General features: G+C 40.8%; 1 protein-coding gene across 4 annotated transcripts in view; it reads right to left on the bottom strand.

The window, feature by feature from the left end:
* Positions 1-19,069, bottom strand: part of aatka (apoptosis-associated tyrosine kinase a) — a 36,313-nt gene that overhangs the window by 8,790 nt on the left and 8,454 nt on the right. For all 4 annotated transcript variants that reach the window (XM_042392926.1, XM_042392925.1, XM_042392923.1 and 1 more), the window contains exons 3-7: positions 10,021-10,154; positions 4,510-4,651; positions 941-1,020; positions 324-442; positions 65-152 (exon numbers count right to left, since the gene is read on the bottom strand). In XM_042392926.1, coding sequence (XP_042248860.1) covers positions 65-152; positions 324-442; positions 941-1,020; positions 4,510-4,651; positions 10,021-10,154 — 563 coding nt within the window. The remainder of the gene's footprint in view (positions 1-64; positions 153-323; positions 443-940; positions 1,021-4,509; positions 4,652-10,020; positions 10,155-19,069) is intronic.

The raw sequence follows: 19,069 nt of genomic DNA, 5'->3' as shown, positions 1-19,069 counted from the left end.
CACTGCACCAAGGAAGGGAATAATGAATGAATAAACAATATTTGATAATTAAAGTATGTCCCACCAGAGGGCAAAACTCCATGACCAGCAGATAAGGAGTAACCTCTGAGCACTGTGCCAGACATTGCAGGAGAGCAGGGTGCTGGAGGGTTCTGGCAGAGGAAACAGAATTTGAGTAGGTAGAGAGTGCAAAGACCATACATTCAATAAATAATCATATCAATAATTCATCTCTTCATTCATTTACATGGTTTTGTTACTATGCAGTGCTACATGTGTTGAAAGGCTACGGTGTGCAAGCTCTGGTGTTTCAGTGAACTGACCGGTATGGCTGGACCTCCTCCAGGAACTGCATCTGGTCCTGGACACTAGCACTGGCCTTCAGCTCTTTCACCACCACCTGGGTGGTGCTAAGGCCCGCATTGACCTCACCCAGCAAAACCTGAAAAGTATACATATGGGAGAAACTTTTGTGCCAATCTCAAAGCAGGTAGACTGGAATTTCCTACAAATAACATCAGCGTGCATTTACAAAGTGAGAATGTATGAGAAAACAAACAAAACTAGAATGGGAATAGTGCAAGAGCAATTCTAGGAAGTGTTAGGGCAGCATATACTGTACAGGAATTTATGTGAATTTGTATGGAATTTGTGAAATTCACTGTGCCTGTGAATTTCAACTCGTCTCCCATGGAATCAACACCCTGAGACAAGTGCCAAAGATTAGCCTCGCTAGAATGAGATCATCCTCACATTACCCTCGCATTCCACACAGAGTAGAAAGCACATTGGTGTACAGTTAGTAAAGTAAGGATAATTGCAGTTTTGCAAATTGCAATTGAAAGAATGAGTATGTGATGATGATTACTGAGGTGGTGTCTCAGAACCTAAATACTGTGTGTCTGTGTGTATGTTTTAAGAACAAAAAAGCATGTTTTACCTTGCCAAACCAGCCATGTCCAATCTCCTTTAGATAAAGTAGACTATGGCGGCCAAGGTCTGATGATTTCAGCAGCTGGACTGGAAAGAAAGAGTAAGAAAGATGGAAGATTACTTTCTGACAGAAAAAAATATAAGACTGTAGGGGAACAACAAAGATTTTCAAATACAGAAAGGAAAATAGAAAGTTGTGAATTGTTTTCAGATACAGAAAAGAAGCCTCAAAGACTGAGATTAGGAGAGAGAAAATAGAAACAGCCCTCAGCCAAACTATGAATGCACATTTCCCTAAATAAAAAGTTGTTTCAACTAAAGAGCGAAGATTGCTTGAGAGGAAATAAACCCAATTTTCAAACTAAATTAAATTCTTGGAGAACAAGGAAGCTTACTGCTACCACACACAAATTTACAACAGGGACACGGCACTATTCTACAAATCAAACCAAGTTGTGCTCAAAATCAAATACCTCCATGGATCCTCATACTTCAGGAATGGAGATGATGATGACGGAGCAGTGGAGCGGCCAGCCACTCTGAGCACCGTGACAGGAACTGAGTCCGAGTCCCAGGCAAGGATGAAGTACTGGTTCAGAGTGTGAGAAATGAAAGCCCGTGGCCCCAGCCCTAACCCCAGGCGCCTTAGCCTCATTGTGTGTATGTGAGAAAGAACCCACGGTCGCAGTGTGTGTGTGAGAGAGCCTCGGCAGGATTTAACCCTCCGAGCCCTCGCACAGCTGAACAAGCTTGCCACGCTGCCTCTCCCCGTCTGCACCGAGCTCATCCTCCAACTGGGACACACACAAATACACACACTGTCCTCGTCTAGAGCTCTCCAGCTGTCGAGCAAACACCAAAGTCCTTGGTTCCTATACAGACTACATTTAAATCTACGGTGAACAGAGCCAGGTAGAAACTTATCACAGCTTCAAGTCAGTGGATAGATTAGCGGACGGTTCGACTCAGGAGTCCCGAGGAGGATTTCTGCGCTGGGTGCTGAGGTTTTCTGGTCATGTATCACGCCTGATGTGACCATCACGCATGTTGGTAGTGTGCCGTTTGACGCGCCAGCTCTGTGTGCAGCTTCAAGACACCCAGCAGTGACATAAGGGCCACATAATGCCCCCCCTGTCACCCAGGACAGCAGCATTCCTCAGCCAAACAGGACACAAACACTGCTCTGTCAGATGCAGAAAAGACCTCTGTCATACACACTCGCCACCACTATCTCAAGCGTCCCCTCCCCACTTTTAGGTCCTGGTGCATGCCACCACCCTTCCCCTGTCTCTCCTCATCCTGTCACAGACCTCTCACTGTATTCTGCCCATAATGCCAGTCCTCCGCTAGTGCGTTCCACGGACGTTTCAGTCCGGCCTTATGCTGACCCACTGCCCAGCCGGACTAAATCAGGGCCATTGTTTGGCTCGCTCACTCACACATTCACGCTGTGTCTCCTGGTACCCAGTGCACCAAATACACACACACACAGGCGCGCAATCACTCATATGCAGACACACACAAGGCCCATTCTCCACTGGAACGCTAGGCAGAGGTTGTCACGGTGATAACAATCCCACACTTCTCCACCCCAACCCCTGAGCCTCCACCACCCCTCCCTGACAGAGAAAAAGAGACAGAGACATTAAGAAGTGGTAATAGTCCAAATGCGGAATGTGTGAGCGTGAGGGTGCATTCCCGTCCTCTCCTACTCATGGCATTCCCAGTGAAGATGGTAGGGTCCAGTGGGATTGTAGGACCGGTGGGCCCGTGGAATGAGACACACACAATTGTCTCACACACGCTACATTTTGATGCATCTAGCCACAGTCGTGGGTTTGAAAACTTTGCATGACCTCTTGAATAAAAGATTAGAGCAACAAGTGAAAAACAGGACCGCCAGATCATCTGCAGATATTGTGCTGTGTGTTCATGAGTGCTGCTCGGTTCATACAGAAAACATCATTCATAGTAAGTGTACAACAGGTTTTTTTGTTCCACACTCAGCTACTAGGCTCATTTGCAACATCTTTATGTTACTGTGGGGTGAATAATTTATGAAACAATGTTATTATGTATGCAGGAGCCTTCAGTGATTATGCCTAGCTAACAACGGATGAGCAGTATAGAAAACAACCTGTTCAGTTCTTGACCTGTAGCTTATAGATGTCATTAACATGAGATATGATGTCATATCTGTAATTTTCTGTTGTCTTGATCTTTTCACACTTTTACATGCATATGAAAATTTGAACACTGCAAAGACTGCAAAATTATAAATTTCTTATACATCAATACCTAAGCAAACACAATACTTACAAGTAAAAGGGTTAACATGATTATAGCACATGTTGTACTTCCTTTAAAGAAGAAAGGAAGCAAAAATAAGAGAGCATTCTCTTTCTGACTCAGTAAAAGGACACTTTCTCCCTTATTCTCCCCTCAATCTCCCTCTTTCACAATCTAGCCTCTCCTTTTGCCATTTATCCATTCCTCACCCTGCAACACCTGGACCAATCATACAGCAGTAGCTACGGAGGACAGAGGGGAGGCCAGTGATTGGCTACAAGCCTGAGGCTGCCTTGTCCAATCATTGCTGGAGCTCACATCCTCGGATGCTGAGCCCCAACTCGCCTCCCTTCTGGCTGAGCAGAGTGGAGCGCAGACAGCCAGTGAGTCATGCAGGGAAAGGGACTTTGAGCACCCAGGATCTGGCTTATACTGAGATTCACACACACACACACACACACACACACACACACACACACAAACCCCTCATACATGCACATAAGGTAGCCACATACACATTTTAACAGGCTGGGTTTGAGGCAGCATGAGAAGAGGAAGAAAAACAGCCTGTGACGTTGCTGGGAATGATCATGGCTACAGAATACAAATAAAAGCACTAGCATAATATGGATGTGAGCTGATTCTGGATTTGGTAAGAAGCAAGTAAAATAGAAACAAATGCCACACTAGATTCATGTTAATGTGATGTAAAATGCATTTATAAAAACACTCAGAGCTAAAGAAATAATGGACAGTAGGGTTAGGTCAGATTCCTTCCTCTCCAGTAGGCTGCAGTTTTCACATATGATATGAATTGCAGCACTGCAGTAGGTCGAGTTCTAAATGCATTACACAATGGACAGATGTCTGTCCCTTGTTGAGGGAGGGGGCAAGAAGGAAGGGACATAATACAAGATAACAAATGAAAGAGGCCATGGTGTTCCAACTAAGCTTGGCAAAATTGCTCAGTTTTTATCTCATACAAATCAATAGCGCCAGTAAGATGTTCATAATCCACTTGCCGTACACTCCAGAGAAGTAATAGCCTCTTTTTAATTGTCTCTGTAAGTGTGGTAGATATTCACTCCTAAAAAGCTGGGAATTAATACTGAATACTGAGATATGCAATACAAGAGAGGATAGAAGAGAAGTAATGAGAAACATCATGAAGCAAGGCAATAAGTTAGAGGAAAGGAGGTCAAGTAACACTCAAAAACAGGTCATTAAAAATCCAGACAGATATAATTCAGACGGGTTATGTGTGGATAATGTTATGTAATTTCTTACTGGATCTGCCAGGCTGTTTGGAGACAGGCAGGGAGACTTCGGTGAGGGGAAGAATGTAGACCTCGGGGCCATTCTGGGAGGAAGGCGAGGCCAGGGCCGAGAGATCTGCCTGGTACTCCTCTCCCTCAGTGTTTTCAAACTCCTGGTGCAAAGACACACGCTGGGATTAGTCATCCACTCGCAGCCATCCCACCACTGAGATTGTGGGAGACAATGGTTCAACTGTGAAGGCATCCAAATGCACTGAGGCACACCCACCTACCCATATACATAAGTCATGTACATTGTGGGGTGTACTGTGTGGCTCACTGTAAAGACACTGTAGGGGAGCTCACTAATGCACAGTACTATTGAAACTGTATACAGAAAGCCATTCTTTCTTTTCTTCTGTCTTCACTTTCTCCCTCATACACACACACGCACACACATACACACACAACACAATGTTCTTATTAGTCAAAAATGTCACTTAAATATTATATGATAAGCTTAAATAAATAAATTAAAATAAAACAGGGCCTCAGGTACTAGTTGTAAGTTTTGTGTTTTTAAAAGTAAAAAGTACATTTTAGTGCTTATTTTAACCCATAAGAACTTCTTGTTTTGATGGATGTGCTAGTTTTCAGGAATTATCACGACTTGCAACATGTCAAAACTATGAGAGAGGAAACAACAGTGTCCTGGTTATTTTGAGCTGTGTGGTTTAAACTGTGCTGTTAAATCTGTCAGTGCATGTCACTGGTACATACTGAGCTCAAGTTTTTTCCATCTTTAAGGTTTTTAAGTACTGAATAGTTATCGTGTTACACAACTGTGCTGCAAATATACACAAAATACCTGTTCTGGACTGCCATCAATAATCATTACTAGAGCTTTAAGACCACAATGTTTTCTTGAGCCCGCCATGTCACTGCAAAATCCTATTTCTCTCTGTCCCATTCAAGAAAAAACACTAGAGAGGGTGGGGACTATAATCAATTACGCAGAAAAAAAAAACTCTCCTCCACCGTCAATAAGATGTATGAGGATGAGAGGGTGTTGGAAACAGTGACCCTTTCTCTTTCCTATATACACCATATCCAACATCATGTGCTCTGTGTGTCTGGTTTATCCCTGCTACCCCTCTTTCAGCCCCCCTTCCATTTTGCTCCTCGGTCTGCTGCAGTGTCCTTGGCTTGGTTTGTTGTGGTGTGGCCCTATAGTTGCCTGTAAAGCATTGCATGTGCAGCATAAAGAGTGCTGATCTTAAACAAAAAGGAAGGTCATATGTCCTAAATCAACTTCAACAACAAACCATACATGCATAGGCATGGACAGCTGAGAGAAAAACAGCAGTGTAGTGGAAGATACACAGCCAAAGGAAACAGTATATAAACACTAAACTGAACATAATTTGCTGTATGACGATGATCACATAGTATATTAGCAGATTATTCTCAGTGTGAGTAAAAAATTCCATTAGCTCATAAGAGACCTCAAAAGTACTCTACTATAAGTTCAATATTATTATATATTTATATTCTGTTTGGAAACAGTGCAACTGTTGTTCAGCAGCTGTGCTGGTCCCATGGTAACCCTAAATTCTTTAAGGGTAACATTCTCCAGTCACTCTGGGCTGTGAGTAGGAATGAACTGTGTTCATTGAGATTTCAAGATTTCATCCTTAAAATCTACTCTTTTCCTGGAGTAAATACCTGCAGGAAATCTAGATTATTAGCATGTATGCGCTTGTGAGTCTGCGTTCAGTGCTTTAAGCCACAGAACCACTATCTGCATGTGATGGATTTTTCTTTGCTGCTACTGCATGCAATTATAACCTCAGGGCAGCACTATAAAGATGGTCATACACGCCAACATGTCAAAAACATTACACATGACTGTCCCTTATAAACTACAGTAGATAGGAACTAAAACTAACTTGAGGCAAGAGGTAATAAACTCACAATGCCTCTACAATAATATTGAAAGTAGTGCAGTGGAAATTTTGCAACTTTTGCAATAAAAAATACAATTTTAATCTCAATAATAATAAGATAAAAAAGAAGTGCAGTAGGGTAAGTCCAATTAAATGAAGTATATACCTATCTGTATTGTTTAATTACATACACATTTACATAAGTAACTGAGGCAAACTTATAAACTGTATAGAAACCGAAGTAACAAAGATTACACTAACAATGCCTACAGTAACTGAACTCCTACAATTGTGATGGTTTCCTTGTCTGTTACTTTTTTAGGTTATAGCAGAATATATGGCCAAAGCCCCTCTTAATGCTGGTCGTGAGTGAGTCCTACCATCTCAAGCAACATCTCACAACTATTAACATTAAAGTCAATCTTGTTAGCGGTTTCGAGGACTGTGGCTATGTTGGGTAACTGGGCTGGCCATAGTGCTCTATTCACAAGCGCTGAGCCATCCACCCATCCCTCCATTCCCTGGTTAATGAACTGTAACCCATAACAAGCATATCTCCCACTTGCAGCAACACAGAGGGAAAGAAAGGAGGAAGAGTGAAGAAGAAACAGAAGGCAATGAGAAAGGAGGAGAACAAGAGAGTTGGTTGCAGGCTGGATTAATATGAAATATTTGAATGGCTCAGTGTGTGTATGTGTGTGTTTGTCTTCATTTACATGTGTCCTAAAACACCAGTGTCTGTACATCGGAATGTGTGTACGTGTGTTTCTCATTCAGGAGAACCATCTGCCACTCTCCACAGAGCAAAGTGTGAAAGTGAGCACCTGGCTGTGAGTCAGCGTTGCATAGCTCCTCAGAGAGCCTTCAGTTTAGAAAGCACTTAATACCCAGCCTCGCACTACACGCTTCAGTAAGAGCACCGTGATGGAGAGGAATAATGAAGCTTTTTGGATGGTGCAGCGGTGCGATTTTGCAGTCCCACACGAATGCACACCTTACAAGTGAGCTGCTGAGTGACGAGCTGGTGCCAAGGAGCGTGATAAAGAGTGGGAACCATTTAACCATTCTGTGATGTTTGCTGCAAGATGAGGATTTGATAACTTTAAAGCTTAAAGATCAATAGACTCCAAGCATCATACTGGCTTGTCTTATCTGAAATTACAATGATTTCTAAGATCAAGACAAGTGTACATTTTATTCACTTAAGCCACAATCTGTTATTTTGAAATAAATGTTAATATATATTTCTTTCATGTACTATAAGTACCCATAGTTGCAATGGCTTTTTCTCCTTATTTAATCCTTTCTTTGCTTTAGAACTGCAATGATTAGTCGACAAATAAATAAGTCAATCAACAGAAAATTAATCACTAACTATTCTGGTAATCGATTCATTGTTTTAAGTCATTTTTTAAAGAAAAAAAAGCAAAAGTTCTGTGGTTCCAGCCTCTTAAATGTGAATATTTTCTGATTTTTTTAGTCCTCTATGATAATAATCTGAATATCTTTGGGTTATGGACTGTTGGTCAAGACATTGTAGGTTGCATCTTGGGCTTTGGGAAAAAGTGATTGAAATTTTTCACCATTTTATGACATTTGAAAGACCAAATGACTAATAAATGAATCGAGAAAATAGTAAACAGATTAATTGATAATGAATATAATCGTTAGTTGCAGCCCTACATTGCTTTATGCATTATGTCATCCCCCAACCACATCTCTGCACTTGAGACTATGGAGAAAACCATCTCCACGTAATTGTTTTCACAACTTGTGGATAACATTAAATAGAGAAGAGGACAGTGAACTAATAAATGTAACAACTACTGTATAAAGGAAACCTATCTTAGTCCAATCATTTTTAAAGGGGGCTGATAAAAGGCAGAGTCCCTGACTGACTTTGTAGACCTATACTCACCTCTTTTCCTAAATATTTACAACATAATAAACCCAGTATGTGTTCTAAAACAACATACAGAGTAAGCAGAGTGGCTTATTTTTAGCTAAACGTTCACTCTGAACACCCCAATGACAGGGTGCTATGACAATATCTTTGCAGGAATAGGTAGTGACATAGCTTAACAACCAGGCTCAAGGTGGAGCCATGGTTGATCATGACAAAATGAATCAAGTTTTGTCCGACACAGACCCAGACTCCCACTGTTCTTGCAGATTATTATAATAGGTTAACATAATGAGGCAGAGGAGAAAGGACAAAGAGACAGACGTGGGCGCACACACACACACACACACACACAGGAGAAAAGTTTAAAAGTCGTTAATGGTGCCTGTCTATGCCGTGCTCATTAGTGACACTGTTATCCCTGCAGCATCTACCTACCACAGGCTGTTCTCGCTGCAACACAGACCTGACTCTCACCACATACATAACCACGATACAAGCTGCTCTCGTCCTCTCTCTGCTTTCTGCAGCTTTCTAATCAGCAAAAAAAGTCAGCCATGGTTTCATTCCCTTCATTCGAATTACAAAATGATTTGCATAAGTGATTTCAACAGAAGGCTCTGGTGTTCAGCTGAGGCTGTAATTTATCCATTCTCCAACTAAAAGACTTAGAAACATTAAAATGCATGACCAGAATTAAAATATGTTGTGAAGCTAGCGCCATAATATGAGCAGCATGTTAATGGGAAAGTTTTAATGACAAGGATCAGCCAGTGCAGCAGCTCTACAGTTCCCTCTCACCCCCTTTTATGCTCCCTCTTCATATGCCCCCTGCCTGTGTCAGTATCTGTTAGCACCCATCAGCTGCTCAGTTCAGCGCTGATGTTTGACACAGCATGGCTGAGTCAAGCTGGCAGCTGAAGGCAACACAGAGACAATGTGTGCCAGGCTGGGACGGGTAAGAGTACTTGGTCACATCACTAGCACACAATGAAGCAAAAGACTGCAGCATTCACAGTACAGTCTGTGTGGATTAGAGAGTTTGGTCGATCAATAATAAAGTACTGATACTTCACAATGCTGATATCTCCCAGGAAAAAAATATCAATACAGTACAGTAAGTGTTTTCTCAAACAAGTTGTTTCAGGAATGCTTTTTAATGAAACATAATGTTAATCTCATGCCAAAAAAGTTTTGTAAAAATTTGTGATTATTTAAAATTAAAATCATACACAACAATACATTTTATCCTGGAGCTGAAACAGATGATTAATTGATCAGTCAATGAACAGAAAAACGGCAACAATTTTGTTCTTCTTGGTATTTCAGAACTTGTGATGAGTATTTTTCACTTTTTTGACATGTTGTACACTACAATTAATCAATTAATTGACAAAAATGAGGGGCAGTTTAGTCAATAATAAAAAATAACTAAATCTTTCCTTCAAACTGTAGCTACTGGCACACTTAAAGAGAACATTGAATGGCAGTTTATTACTACATATGGCAGGCTTTTAGATGTTTTTTAATGTATCAATATCTGTTACAAGCTCATCTTGTGTTGTCAACTCTTCATAAGTAACCCACAGACCAAGACAAGCCATCCACATTGCGTCCTGTGGCATCTTTTTTTTGTGCATACACATTTTGTGCTTTCCTCACCACATGCAGCAGGGGGCAGCAGTGAGCTCACCTTGAAGCCGATGTCACCCTTCTTGCAGCAGAGGCAGGCCAGCATGAGGAAGACGAAGGTGAAGAGGCCAGAGAAGGAGACAGCTACCACAGCCAGGGAGGAAGGCCACGACAGCTCGCTCAGCGGAGCCCCATCTGCAACATCAGAGCATAAAGCCTGTGTTAAAAGGGTGGAAGCATACAGATCAGAGAAGGCAGACTGCAGGGTCATACAGGAAATTAAAAACAAAATAGAGATAACGGTGATTTGTATACACGCAGATCGTTTGTGACTGTTTTATTGGCAGCTTGAAGAAAGAAGCATGTGACACTTCATTAGCATTCTCTTCTGTTTCCCATTCATCTCTATAGACTCAGTGACTCCGAATAGGAAGCAGGCCCCGCAGGCATAATTACAGTAGTTACTATGCACCTCTGAGTCATGGAGGCTAAAAGTTTGATACCACCCACGGACACAATTACTGCCTCTTCATAATAATTTAATAAAGCAGTGACAGAGTAGGTGCAGTGGCTCATTCTGTTTTCGTGTAAACAACTGTGATGAATGAAAATGCTTACAGTGAATCTATAACCTGTTTTTCATTTACTGCAATGCCCTGAAAATATTCACGGATCAATATATAAATCAAAGTGTATTTAATTGAAGTAACTGCTTTCCAGAGCAATGCACGCAATGGTGCATTTTGAAAAGGGGTCTAATATAACATCGCAGTGAAAAAGAAACATTTCGTGTGCGTCTGTGACCAAAGAAGAAAGTTCACGCATGCATGCATGCATGTATGTGAATGTGCATAGTTATTTCTTGTTTGTGTGAATTATTCACGATATGTCATTGTCTTCCTGTGTGCATATGTGCAGCCCACATGTGTCAGTTTGTCTTTTGGCCTTCAGTAGCTGAGGACAGGCCAGAGGGCCAGATGTCAGTTTGGAGCATCTCCATGTAATCTGATTTACAGTTTTAAACTTCCTGTCTGCACAGATGAAAAGGAAGAGAGAAATACAGAGGGATAGAGAGATTGAAAGAAACAGCGGGAGAGGAAAGACACATACAAAACACACACAGACACAAAATACCAAGAATACCCATCAACATTCCTACAGCATGTCCCCTCCAGACATGTTTAAAGCTAGATAAAAATACTCTTTGAATTATAAGTTGTCTTATATGTTTTTTCTGCATTAACCTAATTAAAATCCTTAAAATGACATCCACTCCTTCTCCTTCATTGAAAAAAATGGGGGGAAAAAAGATGCTAATTTTTCATTCCAAAAGTTCAACTGCTGGATACAAGATGTCTCCTACTTCACTGAAGACTCCATTATCAGTGCAAGCAAAGCAACAATACTCCAAACTATCTGTGATGTCACAAATCATGCTCGCAGATATAAGCCTTAAACTCAGATTTAAGGTGAGCACATGAGAAACTTTTCACCTTCGGCAGAAGAATGTGAAAACAGCCCTCTAGTGTCTCTGCACATACAATACATCATTCTGCACAGTGGAGGTGAAACATCTGAAGTGAAGTAGCAATAAGCAAAACCCATGTTTCAGTGGAGGACTTTAACATTCATTCCATTAACTATCCTTTCTTCATGCTGTTTCATTTCTATCCACATTGAGACCCATTGCATTCATTTGTACACCTGCAGCATTCAGACAACATGGTCGAGGGACTTAACCTCAATCACTCAATTGGACAATCGATTGTGGTTACTTTATTACAACACCTCACCACTCCCTGCATTAACAGACTACTGGGAGCGATGAAGAGAGCTCTACTGAAGCCTCCATTTTTATCCTCTAGAGGAAATATAATGTATGTGCTTATCAGCCTCTCAGCCATATTTAATGCTTTAAAATGAGTTACTGGAGAATCGATATTCATGCATTTGCCTGCATGTACTATTTTGGTTGCTATTTTATTAGTAATACTTTTTAATTAGTTGTTATACTGTATGCTATTTAAAAGAATATCCATCTGTCATTTTCATCAAGGATGAGGTATCCATGGAGCTGCTCTACTGAATATGATTTAAAAGGGTATTCCAACAAGTGAGTATCATATTGCCATAAAGATGGGAGACTTATGAGAGGATGATTAAAAGCCAAAGCAACAGAGGCCAAGGTATCCTGACTTTTAGTCCCTACAGTGTGAGCCAGGTTGCAAAAATGCTGGATCTTGCAATGCACTTCAATGATGTCATTCTTTAAATCACAATCACCCCCTAACCTTGCCCACGTGGTTATCATGATGAAGGTTCCTTAACCTTAAAGTAGTCATTTTAACTCAAACCATGATGTTACCCTAAAACTAACCCGGTTGTTTTTGTGCCTACATCTAGTCAGGCCTTAACCATAGTATTGTCACATCATAAAATGTATTTATTTTTCAACAGGAATTTGTAATGGTTTTGGAAGGCACATATGATGTCATCCTGTTGATAAAGACGTCAGATCAGAAAATGCATCAATGTGTTGTTCTGGAGTACATGGACCAACGACTTTGTTTCTTTAAATTGGAGGAATTGTTCTTTTTTACTCTCTTTACATCTCTTTTTCTCACAGCACACGGTTTGGTAAAAATAAAAAAATAAACCAAATTACTTCAATTTCTCTTTTTATTGTGCCATACCCAACTGTAAAAAACTCCCATACCCACAATTAAAGTTCAATAGTGAAGCAAACAGCAATCTGGCAGCACACTCCGTTCCTTCATCATGTTGGCACACTTCTTGTGAAAAGCTGATGTCCCAGGTCTGTCAATTCTCATTCCCTTTCTATATGTATATTTACCTCTTTGCCTGTTAAAAAAAGACAACTGGCAATATGTTCTCACTCCGGGATTCCCTCCATCTCTCTGTCCTTGTGAGGAAGTACACAGGAATGGGCCTCCACTGCTGATTGAGTCTACTAGGAATAGTGGTCTGTGATGCTTGTGTCTGGATACTTTTCCACCTCACTGATTGGGACCCAGCGGTCCTGACCCATTTGGCTGTGGGAAACACACTGTTCCAGACCTGACAGCTCCCGCAGCCCCGACAGCACTGCTCCAACCAAAGCTTGACCCTAAGATCACGGCAACAAAGCCTGTCACACTTACACAGACCAACATGCACAAATGCACACACATGGGCAAACAATGCAAACAGACAGGCACAATGCAGCCAGGTTCCTACTTGTGTGTGTGTGTGTGTGCATTTGTGTGTGTCTGTGTGTGTGTGTGTGTGTGTGTGTTGGCACTGAACTGCCAACACATTGCCATGGTAACAACCTTGCTGGCCAACACATATTAGTTGATTGGCTTTTACGGTGCGGTAAACCTCATGCCCCCTTTTTCTGTCTCCACTTTTGGAAGAACACATTTTTGCTGATGCCTTATCCACTGGCACTCTCTCTCGTCTATTTGCCTGTATAATGCCGTGACAGATTGTGAATGTGTGTGTGTGTGTGTGTGTATGTGTTTGAGTGTCTGTGAAATGGAAAAGAAAGAGATTACGAAGCTAAACCAAGAGTGCCCTTTCTGGATCCGCCACATACCACAACACACAGCCTGAGTGGGTAGTGACAGGACACATTGTGTAGAGGCTGATAGGGGGATGATGCTTTCCTCAAAATGTGAACATTCACAGCTTCTATTCCCTCCCTCTGATATCTTGGTCAAGCAGCTAAGAATTAAAACCATAAGAAATATGCATTCTGCCAACATACAGTTACATTTCCAGCACAATCTCAAATGAAGCTAACACTAACTGTGTTATTCAGCCATTTAGTATAAGTTTGTGAGCATTTTGTTTTAAATCTGCTGCATATTAATTACCTTGAGGAATTACATACTAAACTTATGAATGTATAGTATAGGTGAATGGATGGATATGAGCAAAGAGGGGGCAAAGAGGAGGCACACAGTGCAGATGGTGCCAGAAACAGCGATGATACATGCTGAATCAGAGGGCATGGTGACTCAGGGCTCCCTGAAGGACACAACATAAAACACACAAACACATGTTGGAAATTCTGGTGGAGAATATTAAATGGACTGTCATGATGTGCAGGCCCCGGGCCTGATCGATGGCTCTGGTTTCTGTTTGAAATCACTAAAAATAGTCTCTCCTGCAGTGTCACAACAATACAATAGCTCAACACTAGAACCGCCAGGGGTCGCTATATACCTAAAACCACCAATGGGTTAAATTTACCCGTGCTAAAAAATGTACTCTGTCATTGTATTTAGGCATTGTCTTCACAAAGGAATGTCTAAAGTTACGAGTTTGTTTAATCATCACCTGTGTTTTGGTCCTGTTGTTTTAAAATCCAGATATCTTTAAGAGCACCGATTGCTTTGCATGGCCATCAGTAGCCTATAAATGAGGCTAAAATGACACTGAAAATGGGTATTAAAAGGAAATATTTACATATTTGGGTGGTGTGCCAGTATTATAAAATGACATTCATCACATAATGAGATAACCCATGTTATTTAAATTACCAAAGTAGCCTTAATAGGACAATAATGACCCATAATAATAGCAATATACAACTACTGCACTTATGTCGTAACAAAATAAACATGACAAAGTCTACTGCACCTAATTTTACCTAATCAATTATTTATTTATTTTAACAATGTTCGAATAAGAGGACATCACCAAGAAACCATTACAGCTTTTTTTTTCTTTTTTTAATTTATAACATCTTAACACAAATACATATTTTTCTTTTGGTTCCATTCATGAAAACAGAGTAAGGCAAACGGGCAAATTAGGTTAAATAGCCTATAAACAATAAACGGTAACATGGCAAAACAAAAATGAATGAATAATCAATTGATTAAAAATACATTTTACACACAATGAACATTTGTGAGTAAGCTAAATCATCTTCCTTTCAACACATCTGATCTTACATGTCCCTCAAACATGCTTTGGGCAGACATTCAGCACCTTGACTGTGTATTTTCCACACATAGCTGCACTTAGAAAAGGTTTTTATATGCAAGTCATTCTACTCTGTTCTTTTTATAATTTAATTATGACTTGATGTGGTTGTCAGATCAAACATATCAACGCTGTTGCCTAGTGAATGATTGCATTTCATATATGGGTAAATTTTACCCGCTGACGGTTATAGGTATAAATACCTGTGTTTTTAATCTGGATTCATCCTCACTTTCTTAACAATAGGGGGTGCTACACAACATTATTTTAGGAAAAATCAAAGACTGGGTGACTTCAATATTTTATTAAAATGTAGGCTACAACTGAAAAACCGCTATGGGTAAATTTTACCCTGCAGCGGTTCTAGTGTTAAAAGAGTATACAGTATTAACATAGGCTGTGTCTAACCACTCTTTCAAGAAGAGCAAACTTGTTTTTTTCAGTGTTATGCTATGATTACACATCATCCGTCTATTAAGCTTAAAGCAACGAGATGCAGCTTTTCACCTTGAGGCAGGAAGTGTACGATCTTGACCACTTCCCCCTCAGTTGCTTATATTCCCATCACAAAACCTCATTCATTTTGATAAACTGTCTAACTTGAAATGTTATCTAGCCTGAGGCTGAGGTAACTGGCAAGCTTCTACAGGAGCTGATAAAGCAGATGGTGAACAAAGGCGTGGACCAATGTTATACTATCTCAGATGATAAAGCAATCATGGAAATTAGAAATCCACTCTAAATTTGTTTTGTAAGTCTGAAGAAGGCAAATGACGAAGGTGAATGTTTTTCCAGTAAAGTGCTAAGAAGAGTCCATTTGTCCCTCTAGTTTAGAGCAAGACCCATGTTTGTATTCGTTCACATGTACACTACTCTGACAAGGGTGTCTTGCCACCTCCCCTGTATGTTAGTCTAAATGATAGTTATTAGGGTGAAGCAAAGCTCTGGAGAGTGTCAGGTTTGGTGGTATGATTGTAATTTACTGCTGATCGCGTACACTGGAGCCCTGTTCTGGGAAAACGAGATTGCTCAAGTCAGGTGGAGGTCAAGCAACTACCCTTGGTAAAGGAGATGAAGTATTTTGGGGTCTTAATAATGAGTAATGTACTGTAAATGGTTGTGAAAGGCCACAGGTTAAGGCCATCAACCCAGTAATGTCAGCATATCAGACCAGGGAACTGAGCTATAAAGTTGAACTCTTGACTTACCCATAATTTTTTCTTAAAAACCCCCATCTTGGGTCATAGGTTTGACATAATGATATTTAAGCAGTAAAGATTTTTCAGTTTCAAGTCAGTGTTCTTTTGCATCAAGAAGGGCCAATAATAGTGTTACAAGTACCTCATGAGTATGTTTGAATGCATTATCAGCTGGGTGGAGGCTTGGGGAATCCCAAGGAAGACTGTCCCTGTCCTGTGACATCTTAACTCACCTAAACTCACACAAATGGCAAACATACCAGACAGGATTAAGTGAAAAGCCAGTTTTAGTCATCTTCAGGCAAATTAGGCATGCATGCATTCAGTAGCAAAACAGATGACAGATCATATCTATACTATAGCCTGTTTTAGTGCAACAGACGGATAAAGCTTTATTAACTTTTTTTATTCACCACCGGAAAGTCTAATATGGTCATCCAGAGGAAAATCAGTGGTACTATTTTCATAAGTGCAACATTTGGAGAATTCATCTCCCTCTCTCTCTGCGGAGCTGTGGGCGAGCGACGACCCGGGGTCCTCCATAAATATTTGAGAAGCACACATTACTTCACCAGCTGCACGGCGAAATGAAAATAAGGCACTTAAAGCCGGGTTCATACCCGCTTTATTAAAAAGCTGTCTTCAGGACTGGGGGAAGATGAGCAATGTCCTGACAGACAGGGAGGGGAGAGTGATAGAGTCACCCTGCCACCTCCACAATTCAGGCTGACAGGACGCAGTGGGATAAAAGGAGGGAGGGAGAGAGAAAAATGTGTGTTTGGGTAAAGGAGAAAGAATGGATGAGGAGGCCATTGCTGTTGCCTTTTTAAAAAAAATCACAGTTGCCAACCTTGACAAGAAGTGTACTTCCCAAAAGTAAGACAAATAAATAAAAGTCTTATTCCATTTAGCATGACTTTGCGCCTCGACTTCACTAAACTAACCTTCAGTTTGGATTAATGAAGTCATGCTCTAGGAGATGATGGCACGGAAGCTAATAAAGCAAATTTAGAAACATTTCAAAAATGGCCAAAAAATGTATATTTTCATCAACAAAGCCAGTGATACAGCATGGCAGTCAATTGCTGTCCATATCAATGTAAGAATGAAGTGTGCAAATACAAATGGAAGCAACCCAAACTAATAACCTTACTATCTGAGGTCATGAAATACCAGGCAGACTGACAGAAAATAATAAACAGAGAGAGAAAGAAATATAGACATGTAGAGAGGCTGAGGGAAGAAGCAGGAAAGCAAAGGAATGCTCAGTTCAGTGGTGTGTCTGTGCGTGTATGTACAAGATGAGGATGTGGTGTGTTATGCACAACTACTGAGCTTTTCATGGTGGATCATAAATAAAGCATGCACCAGTGAGGTAGGGCTTTCTGTTGCTGTGCAGCTGCAGCAGTTAACTAAAGCAACTGGACATCAGGTCAGCTGCTGTGCAACTAACTACCTGGTAGAGTGCATCCACTCAACAAATCTGCTCTAAATGGACACTTTGAGGAGGGGGAGAGTGGGCAACGCAGAGAAAAGAGGGGGATTTATTCAAGTTTGTAGCTAAGGTAGAATGAGGCATATTGGTCTTGGGAAAGGAAAATCCCGCACACTGCTCTTGCTCAGCATCACAATTTATTTATCATACTAACATTTCAGTCCCTCTGTGCCTTCATCAGGAGTATTTTAAACTATTCTTACAACTATTCTTATTCTTTCCACTTCTTTATATGATCAAATGTCCTTGTGGGTTAGCCTATGTTAGTAAGACATCACATTCATTACAACAGAGAATAAGTGAACAAAAGAGCTCCATCAGGAGAAATGATAGAAATTACCCAAATAGCAGTACATTTCAATGACTTCAAACATGACATATCATTCAGATTCCAGGGCATTGAAGATGTGACTCTGCCACAGAGAGGTGGTAACATTGATGAAATTCTTAATAGAAGAGAAGTGTACTGGATATTTAATGTGGAAATTTTACCCACCAAAGGACTGAACGATGAGATCCCATGGCATGTCATGCTCTAAGGAGCTTTGGGTTCAAACAGACCTATTTATGGTGCACTCAAGATACAAGTATTCCATATGATGGCACAACGTTGAATAACTTATGAAAGCTGCAAGGCTGATGTTTTCATTTCATTCAGATATGCAATTTCTGTAAATATTCTTGTAAATAGACGCATTTATGTGTCACAGTGTCTCACTTGTTCCTGTTTTTCTTATGTGTGGACTACAATGTGACAGATTATACATGTCACTGTCAATTATTGAAAGACGCTCCCACAGGAGAATAATTGTCCGACACTTGAGGGACTGAAACATTTGCATGATCAATAAATTGTGATGCTGACAGGAGCAGTGTGTGGGATCTTCCTTTCCCAAGAATGAGGTGATACTTTCCAACGCACTTGCATGTGAGGTAGTTGGGTGTGTGAATATCTCCTTTGAAAAAAGATTGAGGCATATTACAATGCCTCCCACACTCCATATCAAGGCCAAGGCCGAGTCATGTGTTTATATTCACACACATGCATAAGAACATGCACCCACACAGAAAGCCCAGTCCAGTGCAGGTGTTGCACTGGACTGAAAAGGAGAAGTTTGGAGTTTCCGTGGTAACTGAGAGCAGTGGGATGTATTTTCTGCTCCTGATAGCAGCAACCCCTTGACACAGTCCATGAGAAAGAGCACTAACACAGTACAGATAATGCTGTATGCTTTGATTCGGACCAGCTGAACAGAAATAAATGTCCCTCTCCCTCAGAAATGCTGCATTCTCATTTCCCTCTGCCTCTTTATACTTCAGTCTTTATCTTGCTGGTATGGTTGCTATGCATGCACAAATGCACACGTACAGGTTCTTGTTTTTGACCAAGGGACCAACTAATGACAGTGGTGCAGGATGGG

This window comes from Thunnus maccoyii, chromosome 18 (assembly GCF_910596095.1).
Source record: "Thunnus maccoyii chromosome 18, fThuMac1.1, whole genome shotgun sequence".
Taxonomy (NCBI): Eukaryota; Metazoa; Chordata; class Actinopteri; order Scombriformes; family Scombridae; genus Thunnus; species Thunnus maccoyii.
This window is presented reverse-complemented; position numbering and strand designations above follow the sequence as displayed.